At 38.4% G+C, this 17,864-nt stretch overlaps 2 protein-coding genes across 9 annotated transcripts; one reads left to right on the forward strand and one right to left on the reverse strand.

Moving 5' to 3' along the window:
• Nucleotides 1-547: 547 nt before the first annotated feature.
• LOC149767834 (mRNA-decapping enzyme-like protein) lies at nt 548-4,679 on the forward strand (the record flags this gene model as incomplete). The annotated part of the gene is made up of 4 exons (XM_089930409.1): nt 548-615; nt 2,364-2,496; nt 2,931-3,392; nt 4,397-4,679. Coding segments are annotated over 4 exons (720 nt in total), but the record flags the coding sequence as incomplete, so codon positions are not given.
• An 893-nt stretch (nt 4,680-5,572) lies between these two features.
• LOC103699163 (geranylgeranyl transferase type-2 subunit beta 1-like) lies at nt 5,573-16,223 on the reverse strand. Of its 8 annotated transcripts, none has more exons than XR_016400390.1 (17): nt 15,653-16,223; nt 15,534-15,574; nt 15,110-15,159; nt 13,314-13,458; nt 11,915-11,968; nt 10,032-10,161; nt 9,710-9,790; nt 9,442-9,595; nt 9,241-9,357; nt 7,327-7,393; nt 7,085-7,233; nt 6,627-6,760; nt 6,432-6,530; nt 6,260-6,335; nt 5,889-6,100; nt 5,753-5,798; nt 5,573-5,664 (listed from the first exon to the last, which is right to left on the reverse strand). XR_016400390.1 is itself a non-coding variant. In XM_039133299.3 (15 exons), the coding sequence occupies exons 1-15, from the start codon at nt 15,809-15,811 to the stop codon at nt 5,979-5,981; spliced, it is 1,578 nt and encodes a 525-aa protein (XP_038989227.3). In that variant the 5' UTR covers nt 15,812-16,223; the 3' UTR covers nt 5,691-5,978. The 8 variants fall into 8 exon arrangements, 4 of the variants coding, with proteins under 4 accessions (XP_038989227.3, XP_038989226.3, XP_038989231.3 ...); XR_016400388.1 differs by having other exon boundaries at nt 10,032-10,164; nt 15,653-16,191; XR_015977445.2 differs by having other exon boundaries at nt 5,753-6,100; nt 10,032-10,164; nt 15,653-16,191.
• Between the last annotated feature and the right edge of the window lie 1,641 nt (nt 16,224-17,864).

The raw sequence follows: 17,864 nt of genomic DNA on the forward strand, positions 1-17,864 counted from the left end.
GATAGTGCATCCATGTGATCAAAATAACACCTGTATGCATACCTATTGAATACCTATGTGTTTGCGAACAAATATATGTATGTGCATGCTTGTGTATGCATGCATGCATATATGTATGTATGTTATATATACATTTTGTGATGTAGGATGTTACTTTTCAATCCCTTGTGGTTCCTTCCTTTTTTTCTTTGGGGAGCTGTTCTTTTGAATTTGCACGGGATTGCTGTTTCATGGTTTCTGTTGCTTCGGTCATCGACGGCGCCTTGCAGAAGCTGTATGTGTGTAAAAAGGGGGGTTGGGGTTGGGGACAGATCTGTGGGTTTACTCTTAACAACCTGATGTATGTTGCCTTTATTAGTTACACTGATGAGCATTATGCATGACAAATTTTATTTTTGCATTAATATCATGTACACAAAAATGGTATGATCCATGATATTAAATCTTGTCCTGAGATCTCATTGTTTTTTATTGTGTGAGCTCGGGAAGTTTATATAGATGCTTTAAATTGATATGATGTTACATGATATGCCTAAAATTAAATTGATCTTTGTTGACCAGGATACTGAATGCATACTCCAAAGTCCCTCAAAAGCCTAAAGCTTCAACCAAAAGGTAGTATACAACTTTCTTTAACTCAAGCATCAACTCTGATGTGCTATCTCCTTCCTCTGCATCCTAGTGTTGTAACATGTTAAGTTGGAACTACAGCTTTTGAAAATTCATGTTATATTCAGCCAATTCCCTTTTAGTTGTTTCTTCAGTCTATGTATAAGCATTAAACGCTTGTCAGCCCTAGGATATCTTCTCAGCATACTTGGTACGGATGCTAATGTGCTGGCTAACGAGACTTCTTCCCATTGTTTGGTCAAGTTGTCAGGCCAGTCTTGGTGAATTTTAGATATCGTTCACCCAGCCCAGCCTTCATCCCAAATACCTGTGTTCTTGTTCGAGCAGGAAAAAAAAATCCTAATAGCTAACACTTAATTTAAACAATCTGCATACTTTTTGCTGTTTAACAGTGTATCTGTAGGCTACAGTTTTACAAATACTTTAACATACATACATACATTAGACATGGACCAATTTTCATTCATTCACGTAGGCGCAAAAGAAGATGTGCAAATTGGCCTCGTTGAACTTGTACTCCTTAATAGAAGAACAACTAGGGAACCTTTGCAATGATTTCTTTCCTGAAAGAAGAATTGGAATATTTTGATAAGCCATTGTTGGGGCTGAAACATAAACATTTTGGTAAGTAGTTGCATGTTTTAATGTATAGTCACTAGTTAATCGAAATGGAAAAGAAGTGAGGAATTTTAATTTTGATTGGATATAAACAGAATCACATACAGTTGTTCATTTGGTGCAGTTCTTGAACAAAAAATCTTTATAATGAAAGATCGCTGTTTTTTAATGCAATTAATTGAAATTTTTGTGGAATTCCTACAAGTGATTGTGATTGTGACATGTTCTTGTTCTTTTTTTTGGAATTTTGCATATGCAACAAGTATATCAGCTTTCTGTTGTAGAAGGATACTTTATGATTGCAAAGAGAATTGTTTTTGGCCACTGGCAGAGGGTTTTTCCAGGACTAGATCAAACTGGTCAGCATAATCACTGAGAAGTTGAAACAAATGTCATCTTTTGCTAGTATATCTGGAAGGCAAGATTTTCTACTATATCTTGAGACCAGTAGAGAGTACTGAGACCAGTACTGGCGATAAGTTTTCTTATTGGGATTCTGTGTCATTGCTTGGGACCAATACTGGTGATTCTGTGACATTGCTTAATCATGTATATCAAGATCTTGGTGTCACCACAATGGTGGTGGGATTCCTTGACTCAATTATATATGAATATTACGAGTAGTTCCTAGACAGCTTGTGGAACAAGATCATCTGTACTCTCTACTTTGACTTGTTTTCTGATACTGCATTCTATTGATATTTTCAACCACTTCCTGAAAAATAAGTCTTTCTCTTAATATTCTATTCTAGTTCTTTCTTAACAGTTCTTTCTACTGAGATTTTATTTTTTTATCCAATATGGCAATAATATTATAGTGTTAACATGATGCATGTTTAGCATTTAGCTTGTTTATATTCGTCTAATAAATAGTGGCTTCTTTTGGTGGATCTGATCCCAAATTGTATTTTGATATGGTGCAATGCTTTTTCTCTGAACTGCATACTGCTTTGTTGCATATATAATTGTTCCAAGAAGTTTTTTTGGAATTCTAAATTCCTTGCTGCAATCCCTCTGTCTATAATTGTTAAATATCTAAAGCAATACTTTCCATTATGTGTATGACTTCCTGAATAAATTTGTGACTGTTTAATTCTTCTTTCCCACATTTGCAGCAGTGAGTTTGAGGAGTTGGAAGCTGTTCCAACATCAGCTGTTGTGGAAGGTCCTCTGGAGCCACCACCAACATCATCTGCAGCTGCTGCTGTTCCTGATATTTCTGATGATTCGTTTGTGAACTTCTTCAGTGTATGTTCTTTTGCTGACCGTAAACTTGAACCTTGCCATTATTATTGAACTTGTTGCTTTAAACCTTGTCTAGCATGCCTGGCTATGTTACCTTGCATGAAAGGGAAAGTCCTATAAATTTGACTTGGCCTCAGTCGTTTCACATGATGATGTGTTCCTGAGACTGGGTAGTCCTGGTGGCATCTGGACAAAGCTTTCAAGGTTTTTTGCGCTTGCATGACTATGTAACATTATTATTATTTCCTTGAAAAGTAGTACCTGAACTTGAGTCTCAACTAGTTGCTTTCTTGCCGGAGACTTGTTCCCTTCCCTTTCTCGGAAGATGCATCCACTTTGCTGCATATACCATAAAACTAGGGAAAAAATGTTGGGCATTCATTTACAGGTCAAGCTGTTCTTGCACCTCTCTGACTGGAAATTTTCACGGTTTGCAGACAGCTACAAATATTGGAAATATATCAAGTTCAACAGTTACTGGACAACAACAGCAATCTTCTGCAGCAATTCCTTCATCTTCCCATGCACCTAATGTCATTCCATCTCCCGCGCCAACCCTACAGTCTGCCCTTTCTCTGCCAACTTCAACCCCTCCTCTAATGCCACTCCTTGATGTTCATGAATCTAGCAGCAATATTAATCGTGCTACAAATCTGGTCAAACCTTCATTTTTTGCACCTGCCCCCTCATCTTCTTCATTAATGATGCCACCATTAGCATCTTCTATGCCCACCGCTCCCCCACTTCATCCTTCTCTAACCATGCAGCGTCCGTATGGCACTCCATTGCTTCAACCATTCCCCCCACCTACTCCACCTCCATCTCTTACTCCTACCCCTAACTATGGTTCAGTTATTACAAGAGACAAAGTCCGGGATGCGCTGCTGAAGCTTGTGCAGGTATGCCCATCTGCTCTTTGCTATCTCTAACAGAACGTATTTACTGCTGGCATAGCTTGTTCCCATGCTAAATTCAGTGAATATATAACATATGGAATCATGACTCATCAGTTTGTTAAATTCTTTGGTGACAAGATAGCTGCAGACCATAATTATGGATATTAAATTTTTGTCCCATATTAAAAATAATTTGAGGGAATTAACAAAAGTAGATCCATACTTGATATTGCAGTTGGGAAAAACAATATGAACTAGAAAAAGGAGCAGTTCCACACTTCAACCTTTTCCTTTGGCAGCTAAGAGATGTCAATTTAAGGACTATAATTGGATTTGAAAATTCAGAGGAATTGCTCCCATCTTTTGTGCTGTTCTTTCCTGTTGATTTACATTGTTGTCATCACTGTTAATGAAAGCTTATGTTCAAATTCTATGTCGTGTTATTGACAAATATTAACACATCTGAGACTATAAATTGTGAATGACCTTGATTTAATCTGTTAAAGGATTTAACCTTTTTTCTGATTATCAGTCTCAGTATATAGAGAATTGGTGGTAAATAGCATAAATCAGCTTGATGTTTACATTTCTCAACAACACTTGATTCAATCTGATTCTCCTCTATGATAATTTTATGAACATCTGTGATATGATGGGACATTTGTTGGAATTCCTAAAATAACTGAAGCAAATTTGTTGCAATTCTTCTTTTTCCTTTAGATGTCAGGATAAGAATATTTTCTTCAGTCTTGGTTTGACTCAGTACTCATCTCAAATTTTCATGTCTTCCCCAATTTAACTACTTACACTTGGCTTTTCCTTCTCTGAATTCTCTGTTGTCTCTAATGTCACTCGATCCATTCCGTAAACAACTTTTTTTTCATCTCTGTTTGGGTGGTAATTTCATTTAATTTATTAGCCGGCACATTACTGCTTAGATTATGCATCAGCATGATAGCTTTTATGAGTTTTTCTGCACTAAAGCTTTCTGTGTTACTTTGTGACAGAATAACCAATTTATTGATATGGTGTACCGGGAGATGCTGAATGCACATCATTCATAAGACTGAAGAGTGGGTTTTAAGAGTTGTGCCTGCTTTTGGTTACGCGTGGTTTCTTCATATCCTGTGCTTGTAGGATGCTCGCTTATATGGCTTTTGTAAGTTTTTTCTGTACTCATCGGAGCCTCCATTTTATACAATTTTTTTTTTTTTTTTACAAATACCAGTAGTGACATTATACAGATGTTCATTTTGGGGCTTGTGATCTGAGTATTTTTCATTATTTCAACACCTGATTGTGGAGCATATAAAAAATTGAAAAATAACAGGTGTTATGGGCTGCTCATCTCAATAACCTCTCAGGTTTAAAAAAGCTAATATTAGCTCATTAATAAGGACTGCTCTTTGCACAAATCTGGGGGGTTGTTTAGCCCTGTCATGTGACTAGCAGGATTAACTACTACATTTCAGGCATGGCTTGTCGCTAGCAACCATTAAACTTGGTGTAACTTGGCCTAAAATATCATTTTTCCTGCAAAGGCAGCTGTGAATGAAGCTTTTCTGCTGAATTATATTGTGGGTTCCTTTGAAAGGCATTTGAAGCATGAAATATCCTGTCAGACCTGCAAATGTATTTTCCTTTGTTTAATAATAGCTCCATTTAAGTCGTTGAGGCTGATTAGAATCGTATGAATGTATCAAGGATTCAAATCTCGATGGCTGGCCAGTAAGGGACAATTCTCAGTATGGGCACAATACAGGGTTGATGTCTCGATACAAATGAGCCCCCACCCCCCAAGAAAACTGCCGAGCCATATGAGACATTGGGATGGTATGAATCCAGATGCCTCGATATGGATGGTTACAGTTCACTTGCCATCAGCAAGTAATAGCTTCTCTCATAATGGCTCATGGCTGGTACAGGACCAGTGATGTACTCACGACATTTCAATCGGTGGAGTGCATTCAAGATAAAGAAAACTCCTTCAAACGAAATCCCTCGGCCCTGCTCTGCCTGATACCGAGGAATAAAGTTCTAAACACTACTAGCTGCAGGCTGGTTAGCATCCTACTGCTAGCATCTGCAGGCATCACCATAGAACCGCTTAGGTGTTTCTGAGATTGGAAGAAGTGAATGGCATGACGATCATTGGGGGATGATCTTTTCCTGCAGCAGAACAATTTTGGAAAATAAAAAGAAGAATCGTACAAATCTTGATCTCATGAACTTTGGTGCGCTAGCCCCCAGGCAGAAACAACAGCAGCGCCTTCTTCTGAAAAACAGAATGGAGAGATCTAATTTTCCTCAACTTGCCAAACAAAAATATGGCATGTGTTAATATTAAATCCACCCCCACTTACTGTAAAATTATTCCATGTAAACAAACATGACTGATTCGTATCAGAACTGGGCTAACATTAAAGAATTTGGAACCAGTGTTAGGAAATTGGTACAGTGAACTCTTCATCAAATTTAGAACAATCACTTTGGTCGAACCTGTTTGAGAACAGAACCCATGTACCATGACGGTGATTTTAATTCTTTTCCATCACATGGTTTCCCCCAATCACTAAATAGGGCTTGGGCTCAGCTTGCCAGCAGTGAAGGGGCTCTCTGTTTTCCAAAGAAAATTCGATTCACAACATCAACAGGTAAGGCATAAGCAGGATCTAGTGACTTTAATCCTGGATATTCCATCAGTGAAAGTCCTGTTTATCAAACAAAAGAAGCCTTCGGTCATCCACAAGCCTCTGACACTAGAACAGAATATATTGCAATGCACTTTGAGAAAAAGGTACTAATTCAGGGGAGCAGATGAACATTTATAACATGGATTGAGGAACACAAATGGAGAAGCTGATTAGCACCTGCTACTCCAAAGTAGGTATGAAAAACATCAACAGCATTATCTGGCCTATCTGAAATTCCTCCATTCTCCCTGTCCTGCATTATGATAATAATAACACGCTTCAATGACAAATACAAGAAATCAAAAGCAACTGCACGCTGCAGAGACGATTGTGGAACATGAATTCTAACCTGGCAGTTTAGGATGAACCTAGTGAGTTTATCCTTGTCAATCCAGTGCACCCTATCAATCATTATCAGGCTGGACAGCACCCACCAAGAGTAGCAGACCTGATATAATTTTGATGACATTGTCAATGAGGAATTATTCAAAAACATCTCTAAATCAAGTTAAAAATAAAATAAAATGTTCAGGAAAAGTCCAACATCAGTAAGCTTCTCAGGGCGGCCATTTAACCCTCCATCTTTACATTGCCGCTCACATAGCCACCAGCCAAGAAGATCTCTGTCAACATGGTGCAGAGAACCTGTGATTGCAAGGGCTCCCACACAACAGAAGACTGCAGTAATGGTTGTTTATCAAGTATGTTCAATCAAACTCAAAGTTGTGAAGGGAAAAACAAGGCAAAATAACAAAAGTATTGCCATTAAGACAGTAGAGAAAATAACATATGATTAGCAGCTAAGACAAAACTGAGAATATCTTAAATCATTTCAATGTTCAGTAAGCCTTGATAAATGACCAAGAAATGACTGAATTATTAGTAGGGATATGCACCATAGTTCATAAAGGCAACTGTGACACATTGTCTGCCTTTTTCTTTCCTGAGAAGAGCTGTGATACAATGTAATGGAAACTGACTCAATAATAACATAAAACATACTCTGCCCAGCATGCGACTCCCCTCCAGGTATAGATCCAAATCCACCATCCAAATTTTTGCAGCTCACAATGTAATTCACAGCCTTTTCCACATCAATTTTATCTAGACGATGCAATATCGAGAGACAGCAAATTGCACAATAAGAGAACCTACAGGGGAACTTGTTGCACTAAGGACTCTTGTATATGCCATTGCAATAAAATAGCAAATAGGTTTTTTGCTTAAGAAATAGAGACTTATACCTTGTGTCAGTTTCACCCCATATATCACCAGAAAAAGATCCATCTCCATTCTGCAGCCCAGCAACATCTAACTTATAGATCAAGTGAAACAAGAAATAGACTCGGGCCTTTTAGATCCATTACCAATAAAAACGTCGATTTACATGCAATGCTAGCTCAAGATGGTTGAAAATTCATGCAGAAATTCCTAAATCTGGAAAGCAATCTCACAAAAAATGCTGTGTTTGATCATAATACCAAGTTTTGATCCTCAGAGAGATGAAACTATTTTCATCAAATGAAGTGTTGGGACAAGCAATATAGCAAACACTGTTAATATTGCAAGGTAAACATTATAGGACACTACTTGTGTTGACAATTTGTGGAACTCAATTAAGGTTTGAGCCTTTGATTTATGCCACTACAAAAGCATACAGGGAGACGCTGATTTAGGTTGATCAAGGGACTACTATAACATAAGAATGTATGCCCATTAGTTGCATCAACAATCCAAACAGACATCCAGGTTTCTTAGCTTTGTAAGATTTGAAACATGAATGTCACTTTGAAGCAATCCTATATTCTGATGAGATATCTAAACTCTGAAATATATTAAAGAAAAACATCAAAATTCTTTCAACCAACTTAACATCATCATATTCTTATAGCCAACCAAAAATTGGATGGATTCATCTACTTCCCACTAACATGCACTCCATCTTAACAACAATGCCATCAACTTTAGAAGAATATGGTTGTACATCTGACCCTTGATCATAGAAACATCAAGAAACAACAACAACAACCACAACCACAGCAACAACAGAAAAGATGCACATAAAGTTTCAATTGCACAATTGCCACCTGTGAATCACTCTCTGCATTTTGTCTCATCTTGAGTTTGTGGGAAACAGTATCAAGGTGAGACTTGAGTTTAAATGCTATTGGTGGATCCCAGATTATGCTTTGACTTGTCATGTCTACTTCTAAAATCAGCTTCTATAAGTTTTATTTTGAAGTGTTTTCCTCAAGTTAAGCCACAAAAAATTCAATATCACTAGACCCAAGAAAATTGACATCCTTAATTACCAGCGAACTTTTGATCACTTCTAATTTCTGGTCTACAAACGATTAATGCTACAAGTCCTAGGTGTCAGAAGAACAAAGTGGATACAAAGTAGTGAAAACACTTATTACTTTTTATAGGGAAATATGGATCATGCATCTTAACATGGGAAGCCTAGCGCATGTGAGGATAATAGCTGTTAAAGTATAACATGTCAAAATGCAAAACAAACTAGAGAAAGAACCTAAAATCTCAATATAAACAGATTTCAGAGATGACAACTTTTGAAGGTGGAAAGTACAGTAGGTCCTCCTGAAACTAGAACTTTTCATATTAAACATATTCCCACTCCAATCAAATAATAATAAAAAAAAACTACTAAAGACCTCACTCTTTAGTCCTTGGAAAGCAGATGATTTTATCTAAAAAGCAGATACGATACTTCAACACAATTGAAAATTCAAAAAAATGAAGTTAGTCAGAGATTAAGGGATAAAAGAAACCTACCAATTACCAAACAGTGAAACCACAGTTTTGATAAGTTTTCACATCAGAGACCAACCCAGATTTCTAGCTAGAATTTTCTCCATGTTGAGTAACTAATCAAGAATGGCATGAAAATGCAACATAAAATTAATGATTTTGAAGCCGCCCCTCTTAATTACAAAGGAAAGCTCGTACATACCATAAAAATTGGAAGCCTAAGTTGATAGGAAAGGGTTCACAAGCAATACGCGAGCCCGATGTTGCAAACAGTCTACCATTTATTAAAATTACCCAACTGAAGAATTACATCAAAAGCCTGAAATCTTATTGACCATCAAAGCAAATTTAAACTTCATAATATCTTTCCTAACGACGAAGGATACAATCCGAGACCTTCTCGATATCAAGAACATCAAGCCTGTCAAAAAGGGCCAAAACCTGCACGGCACTGAGTGTACAAAGAAGGTGCGGATCGTGACCAATATTCCCACCAAACCCTCCTGCAATTACCCACTCACAATTACCAAAAACATACACCATGTCTGACCTAAAAATTCAATCTCTCGAGTTGGGGAATGACTCACCGCAATCCTGGTGATAGCATTCCATCATCCACGATACGACCTCATCCGGATCGACAGCTCCGAGCTTATGGAGGAGGTCCAGAGTGGTCAGACCCCAATAGGCGCCGTTCATCCTCAGATGCTCCAACACTAGAGACTCGAAATCATCTTTCTTCTATCGAATCAAATATTTCAGAAAAGTTGTTATTCTTCCTCTTTTTTTCCCGATAGCTTCCTATGACGATTCCAAATTTATTCGAGAGCAGAGAAGAGAGAGAAGCCAGCGAACCTTTTCCACGGAGAGGATGTACTTCTCATGCTTTTCCGCTACCAAATCTTCCATCGTCGCCCCGAGTCTCGATCCAAAACCCTAAAGAAATAGATCCAGAAAAAACCCTGATAAAAAAGTGTGGAGTATGGTCGAAGAAGAGCCACCAGGACTACCCAGTCTCAGGAACACATCATCATGTGAAACGAGTGAGGCCAAGTCAAATTTATAGGACTTTCCCTTTCATGCAAGGTAACATAGCCAGGCATGCTAGACAAGGTTTAAAGCAACAAGTTCAATAATAATGGCAAGGTTCAAGTTTACGGTCAGCAAAAGAACATACACTGAAGAAGTTCACAAACGAATCATCAGAAATATCAGGAACAGCAGCAGCTGCAGAAGATGTTGGTGGTGGCTCCAGAGGACCTTCCACAACAGCTGATGTTGGAACAGCTTCCAACTCCTCAAACTCACTGCTGCAAATGTGGGAAAGAAGAATTAAACAGTCACAAATTTATTCAGGAAGTCATACACATAATGGAAAGTATTGCTGTAGATATTTAACAATTATAGACAGAGGGATTGCAGCAAGGAATTTAGAATTCCAAAAAAACTTCTTGGAACAATTATATATGCAACAAAGCAGTATGCAGTTCAGAGAAAAAGCATTGCACCATATCAAAATACAATTTGGGATCAGATCCACCAAAAGAAGCCACTATTTATTAGACGAATATAAACAAGCTAAATGCTAAACATGCATCATGTTAACACTATAATATTATTGCCATATTGGATAAAAAAAATAAAATCTCAGTAGAAAGAACTGTTAAGAAAGAACTAGAATAGAATATTAAGAGAAAGACTTATTTTTCAGGAAGTGGTTGAAAATATCAATAGAATGCAGTATCAGAAAACAAGTCAAAGTAGAGAGTACAGATGATCTTGATCCACAAGCTGTCTAGGAACTACTCGTAATATTCATATATAATTGAGTCAAGGAATCCCACCACCATTGTGGTGACACCAAGATCTTGATATACATGATTAAGCAATGTCACAGAATCACCAGTATTGGTCCCAAGCAATGACACAGAATCCCAATAAGAAAACTTATCGCCAGTACTGGTCTCAGTACTCTCTACTGGTCTCAAGATATAGTAGAAAATCTTGCCTTCCAGATATACTAGCAAAAGATGACATTTGTTTCAACTTCTCAGTGATTATGCTGACCAGTTTGATCTAGTCCTGGAAAAACCCTCTGCCAGTGGCCAAAAACAATTCTCTTTGCAATCATAAAGTATCCTTCTACAACAGAAAGCTGATATACTTGTTGCATATGCAAAATTCCAAAAAAAAGAACAAGAACATGTCACAATCACAATCACTTGTAGGAATTCCACGAAAATTTCAATTAATTGCATTAAAAAACAGCGATCTTTCATTATAAAGATTTTTTGTTCAAGAACTGCACCAAATGAGCAACGCTATGTGATTCTGTTTATATCCAATCAAAATTAAAATTCCTCACTTCTTTTCCATTTCGATTAACTAGTGACTATACATTAAAACATGCAACTACTTACCAAAATGTTTATGTTTCAGCCCCAACAATGGCTTATCAAAATATTCCAATTCTTCTTTCAGGAAAGAAATCATTGCAAAGGTTCCCTAGTTGTTCTTCTATTAAGAAATACAAGTTCAACGAGGCCAATTTGCACATCTTCTTTTGCGCCTACGTGAATGAATGAAAATTGGTCCATGTCTAATGTATGTATGTATGTTAAAGTATTTGTAAAACTGTAGCCTACAGATACACTGTTAAACAGCAAAAAGTATGCAGATTGTTTTAAATTAAGTGTTAGCTATTAGGATTTTTTTTTCCTGCTCGAACAAGAACACAGGTATTTGGGATGAAGGCTGGGCTGGGTGAACGATATCTAAAATTCACCAAGACTGGCCTGACAACTTGACCAAACAATGGGAAGAAGTCTCGTTAGCCAGCACATTAGCATCCGTACCAAGTATGCTGAGAAGATATCCTAGGGCTGACAAGCGTTTAATGCTTATACATAGACTAAAGAAACAACTAAAAGGGAATTGGCTGAATATAACATGAATTTTCAAAAGCTGTAGTTCCAACTTAACATGTTACAACACTAGGATGCAGAGGAAGGAGATAGCACATCAGAGTTGATGCTTGAGTTAAAGAAAGTTGTATACCACCTTTTGGTTGAAGCTTTAGGCTTTTGAGGGACTTTGGAGTATGCATTCAGTATCCTGGTCAACAAAGATCAATTTAATTTTAGGCATATCATGTAACATCATATCAATTTAAAGCATCTATATAAACTTCCCGAGCTCACACAATAAAAAACAATGAGATCTCAGGACAAGATTTAATATCACGGATCATACCATTTTTGTGTACATGATATTAATGCAAAAATAAAATTTGTCATGCATAATGCTCATCAGTGTAACTAATAAAGGCAACATACATCAGGTTGTTAAGAGTAAACCCACAGATCTGTCCCCAATCCCAACCCCCCTTTTTACACACATACAGCTTCTGCAAGGCGCCGTCGATGACCGAAGCAACAAAAACCATGAAACAGCAATCCCGTGCAAATTCAAAAGAACAGCTCCCCAAAGAGAAAAAGGAAGGAACCACAAGGGATTGAAAAGTAACGTCCTACATCACAAAATGTCTATATAACATACATACATATATGCATGCATGCATACACAAGCATGCACATACATATATTTGTTCGCAAACACATAGGTATTCAATAGGTATGCATACAGGTGTTATTTTGATCACATGGATGCACTATCATGTTAAATCTTCTAAAGTTATCATGTTGAATTATCTGGGATAGTTGAGCACTTGAATTCCATGTCCCTATCCGACCAACATAATTATTCAAGAGAATTTCGATTTTGGTGGGTTAGATGTGAGAGCAGAAAACGCATAAAAGAAAATTGAAATAATCAACTATGTGACAATGGTTATGAAGTTCTGTGTGATACCACAAGCTAGTAAGTTTTAGCAAAATCACTGACAAAGTTGTTAAAGTTGACTTTGTCAAGACACAAAATGTTGACGTTGTCAAAATACAAAATGTTAAGGCATAAGAAGAAGGTTTCACCATTTAAGATGCTGGATCCAGGGATTACAAGGTTGATCTACAGCGAAATAAATAAAGAATTCATAATGAGCACATCTGTGGAAGCTTGGGGGTTGCACCTATAAGAGGTAAAGGGGGCAAAGAACCACCTAAGATGCCACAAGAAAGTAGACTTTGATTGCAGGGAAAGAGGGAGTAAGATAAACATATTTGGAAAGACTAGAGATGAAAGAAGATGTTGTCCTTTACCGGACGAAAAAACATTACAGATCCTGATCAAGTATGGAATAAGGCTTTCTGGCCATGGTTATTGTATTCTAAATACCATTATAAGCACAAATAGAAACATAACAAGTCATCAGGAAGATGTTTTATCTTTCAACCCCATCTATTAGCGACATAAGTAACACTAAAGTTAACATTTTATTTGATATTCTTAAAGAGTTCTTAAAGTTGCAGGATGCAAAGAAATGGAAAGTTAACTCCCAAACCTGCCAAAAAGATTTGCAGCAGCTTCACAGTCATGTGCATTGTAGAACCATATACCATTAACTTCCTGAGCTGCATTCCGATACAGCAAATATGGAACTTGGACTTCATATTCAAAATCTCCCAAGAGATCCTCTACCAGATTATCTGTTCATAGAATAGAAGGCTACTTTAAATACATGTGTACAAATGTATCCCCATTAGATAAGGAGAATATTCACCATGTACCAGATCAAAAATCTAACGTCAAATTATATTCGCATGCGGTATATATAGATTCAGAATCAATCTTCATACCAAACTGGAAGAATTTTTAAAGTCTAAAGGACGTCGAATGGAAATATATGGAAGTGACAATTAAAGAAATGAAATTACAGAACCAAATACCAATCTGATTAGAAGAGCTAATCCAAACTAAAAGACACTATGTGGCATAGGCTCTTACTTTCTAGTAAAAATAAGAGCGGTTCGACAATTTGCGGCAACTTGTGGAACCATCAAGGAAAAGTGACTAGCACTTGTATTATTATGTAACAGTCAAAAGCATTCCTACTGTAATATTTTGATATTTTTTAAGCATTTGTGCCAGTAATAGCATTATGCAAGCTGGTATGATTGTATAAGATTCCAATTTTCATCCCTTAAATATCTGTCAGCTGTCTTAAAGTTTGATAGAGTGATTACTGGAAATAGATATCCGTTGAGAAACAAAGCATGAAAATTCAATTAATCAAAATTTTAATATATTAAAGATTCAGTGGAATGTATGCACATGGATGTTGTTTTACCGCAGTCTCTTAGTCTTCATTACAGAATAATGCAGAAACTTCTCAACAAATATCAATCATTAGCTTGAAAATCACTTAATATTGCCTTAAGTTTCCTATGACCCATGATGTAATTCTTATATCCTGCAATGTGTCAGCAAACAAAAGACAGCACAAGGTCCTGGGAGGGCAATCAGCGGAAACTAACTTGCCAAAAGCTGGGAATGGGTGTGGGAGCCAGTATGGTTGTATGGGTAATGGTGCAGGTGTTCTTAGGAAGTGGGTCCAGGCTTGACTTTCCACAGAGTTTCCAGAGCAGGTATGTATGTGGAAATAATTGATAAGGATCCAACCAATCACTCCGTCAATGCTATAATTCTGGATAATATTGCAACAAAAGCTTTTGCAATTGCCACGTACTGTAGTGGATTAACAATTTACCCCCGGATGGAGAGATCAAGATAGTGATCAGGGTGTACACTAGGATGCCAACAAGAAAAACCAAGCCAGAGCCCTCCACCATGACAAAATTGACAGCAGAATAATAGTTAAAACAAAAAGGCTCCACAAAAAAAGAGAGTAGGGATACGAGGATAGCTATCAACCAACATAATAGGACCCAATCTCCTCAGCTTATACCAGTCGGTATGAAAATGGAAGATATCAGATAGTAGCACCAAATTTAATTACATTATATTTTAAAGCATCTGGATGCAAAGAAGACTAATTAAAATTTCATGTCATAGCAAAGTTCCTGGAAACAAGATCACTCTTATCATTTTAGATTTGATTTGATCTGCAGCAGAAAGGACAGAGATGCAGCCCACTGAAAAGAAAAAAAAATAAATATGAAAATCTGCTTTAGGTGTGATTGCTTCCACTGCGGCCCTATGTTTCCGCATATTTAGCTTTCCCGTACTATGCCATTTGCCACTATAATTTCATCTCAACGAGACATTGTGCAGTAGAATTGCTAAAGCATAGATTAATACTAATTCTTACAAGAGAGCGAGAGAGGGCTAATTCTGTACCTGTGTTGCGCCGGTTCATGACAATGAACTGAAATCTGGGCTGTGTATTTCTGCAAGAATGCAATTATTACGACCTTTTTTTGACATTATAAATCTGGCAACAGAGCAAATAACCCCATGCAGTTTTTAAATAAAATTGCAGAATGCACCAAAAAAAAAAAAAAATCTCCGCAAGGTGGTGCCCAAACTGGTACGATATCACCATGTCAGAAGTAAAGACCCCATACCAAGTATCGGAAACCAACGAAACGGTTGTAAGAGAGGCGGAACAAAATAAAGAATGTCAGACAAACTCAAACGAATCATCAATCTATAAAAGGATCAAGGTTCAAATTCCTTCTTTCTAACCAAGCGACCACGAAGGATTTCGAGAATATCAATCAAATCGGATATCCAAGTGGGAGGGAGAGATCCTAACGATCACCTCTTGACAACAAAGAGCGATCCCTCGACATCCTTGCGGCTCTGCGAGAGAAGCGGCGACCCTATCAGAGGAAGGAAGGACGGGAAGGGGCAAAAGGGATCAAAAAGATTCAGGCATACCCATTGATTGAGCTCAATGTTGAATTCGTAGAAGGTGACGTGGGCCGCGGTCATGAGGATCTCCTCGACGAAAGGATCGATCCGCTGGAGGACGGTGAGATTGAGGACCTTGGTGCTCTGCTGATCTAAATTCGGCATCAACTTCCCGCTCTGCGACATTCTTTTTTTTTAATTCTTGGCAGGCCCAAATAAAGAACCCTAACCCCAACGAGCAGAGGACGAGGAGGAGCTTAATAAGAGATCGCCTTCGAGGGGGGAAAAAAAAGAAACTGGGCAAGGGGGAGGGAGGGGAGAGCTTCGAGTGCTCGCCGGCGAGCTAGAGAGATGAGGCCGGGGAGAAATAGGGAAAGGAAAACATGAAAGACGATGCCATGCCCGACCGAGCGGTACCCACCTCTGCACGTGTACCTGCACTGCTGTAGGCTGTAGCCGAGTTACTTAGGCATGACCTGACATCTCCTTACTTTCACACGCGCAAATATATATATATAGATATATATAGAGAGAGAGAGAGAAAGGGAGAGAGAGGTAAAAGTTTTTGCATGGCTCTCTGGACTTGTGAGAGGTTATTTATTCAGGCTATTTGTTTGTCTTACTTGCATTGTAGTTATTCTTGCATAATGTTATATTGTTATGATGGTCCGAAACAGTTTCGGGTGAAATCTTTATAAAGTCGCAATGGCAATATCTCGACCATGCCGTCCAAGTGGTTTTGCGCCGCCCACCTGAAGCCATACTAACGGTGAAGCCGAGGACTCCATTGCCGGGCAAGAAGAAGGGGAGCCGTGTAAAGCCGGGGGTGGTTGCCTCATCGGATTTTAAAGGAGGAGGTAGAGAACCTGCGGCGGCACTTTACGGTAGTCCTTGAACTACCAGAGGATCCGATCGAAGCTTCGAGGAAGGCTTGCGAGTAGTGGCGGTTGTTATCCAGAGCTTTGGCTGTTGGATTCCAGTGGGATGGGTGGCTTGGGATGTGGCGATACGCAGGAACCTCCAGTATGAGGTGGAGGCGGTGACATTACCTTTCGGACCAAGCACGTCTTCAAAGAGACTAATGGAGCTGCAAACTGAGTGGCTTCTTTTGTGGCTAATCACTTCGAAAGAATTCTCTAAACTGGTAGAGGACTACCTAGGACACTCTGTGACTCGTTATATTTTTTTTTTAAATATATTTATATTAGATTTGTATCAATCGCCCAGTGCAACCAAAAAAACAAAAACGGCATGCTGAAATAGCCTGACCTTCCACCACGCTGGGATGAACATTGCTGCAACCAGAGTAATAAAATATGTAGTTGCCTTGGTTTTCTTGATAAATTTGCAGTTGCCTTGTTTAGGAGGCTAAAATATCAGTAGAGATCCCCACTCCCCCTTCCTTTCCTCCCTTGTATCCATGTCGATATACTTACCAACTCAACCGATTGACGCCCTTGTATCTATTGAGGCCCTTTCTCACTTTCCTAAAATATTACAGGAATTAGAAAAGATAAATAATTGAGATACAGGCCTGCTTGAAGGACGATCAAAACAGTTTCATCTCGCCAAAAGGCAGAGCTCGTGTCGGCACTCGTGAAAAGATTGAAAGACACCCGGGAACCCAGAGGACCAGGTTGCAACTCCCATCATGGCGAGTAGCTGGGCCCGACATCAGAGAGAGACAGGCGGCAAGAACCATGGTGGCGAATGGTTGTCCTCTTCGACAGTCGCACAGTCGAGCCAATGTCCCTGTGATGCGCGAAGTATGGTAGCTGAGCTGCTTGGATGCCCAAATTTGAACTACCACAAAATCCTATTGATAATTTTAACAGCCTGCGAATACCAAAGTGGAAGGAGGGAGTTTTGAGGCAGCGTGCGACAAGAAAGCGATTCAAAATAAAATACGCTACCAAGAACACCATCCAAAACTGATCCGACAGACAACAAAAGCTTTAATCAGATGATACAAGTTCCTCACAGATCAATAGAAGATTTTGCTCAGAAACAAAGGATGAGGCTTGCAATAAGAAAGAACCAACTTCATTGAACACCATCTTTGCTCCCTGGAAAATCTTGTTTCACCCTAACTCTCTATTCAAGCAGTTGTTCTGCTATCCATAAATAGCTTGCTTCGTTTTTTTGAAAAGATATAATTAAAGCAAGGGCTGAACCTTTTGAGCCCTAAGGCACGTTCGTTGAATGATGATCATGCAAACCCAAAGCGAGGAACATCATA

Source organism: Phoenix dactylifera, chromosome 4 (assembly GCF_051530095.1).
Source record: "Phoenix dactylifera cultivar Ajwa chromosome 4, Ajwa_hap1_PhDact_Kaust_v1.1, whole genome shotgun sequence".
Lineage (NCBI taxonomy): Eukaryota > Viridiplantae > Streptophyta > Magnoliopsida > Arecales > Arecaceae > Phoenix > Phoenix dactylifera.

Coding starts and splice junctions, on each gene's coding strand:
- LOC103699163 (XM_039133298.3), bottom strand. CDS start 15,811: ATGTCGCAGAGCGGGAAGTTGATGCCGAATTTAGATCAGCAGAGCACC. Junction 9,596..9,709: donor ACATCCTCTCCGTGGAAAAG/GTTCGCTGGCTT, acceptor TTGATTCGATAG/AAGAAAGATGATTTCGAGTC. Junction 9,358..9,441: donor ATGCTATCACCAGGATTGCG/GTGAGTCATTCC, acceptor GGGTAATTGCAG/GAGGGTTTGGTGGGAATATT.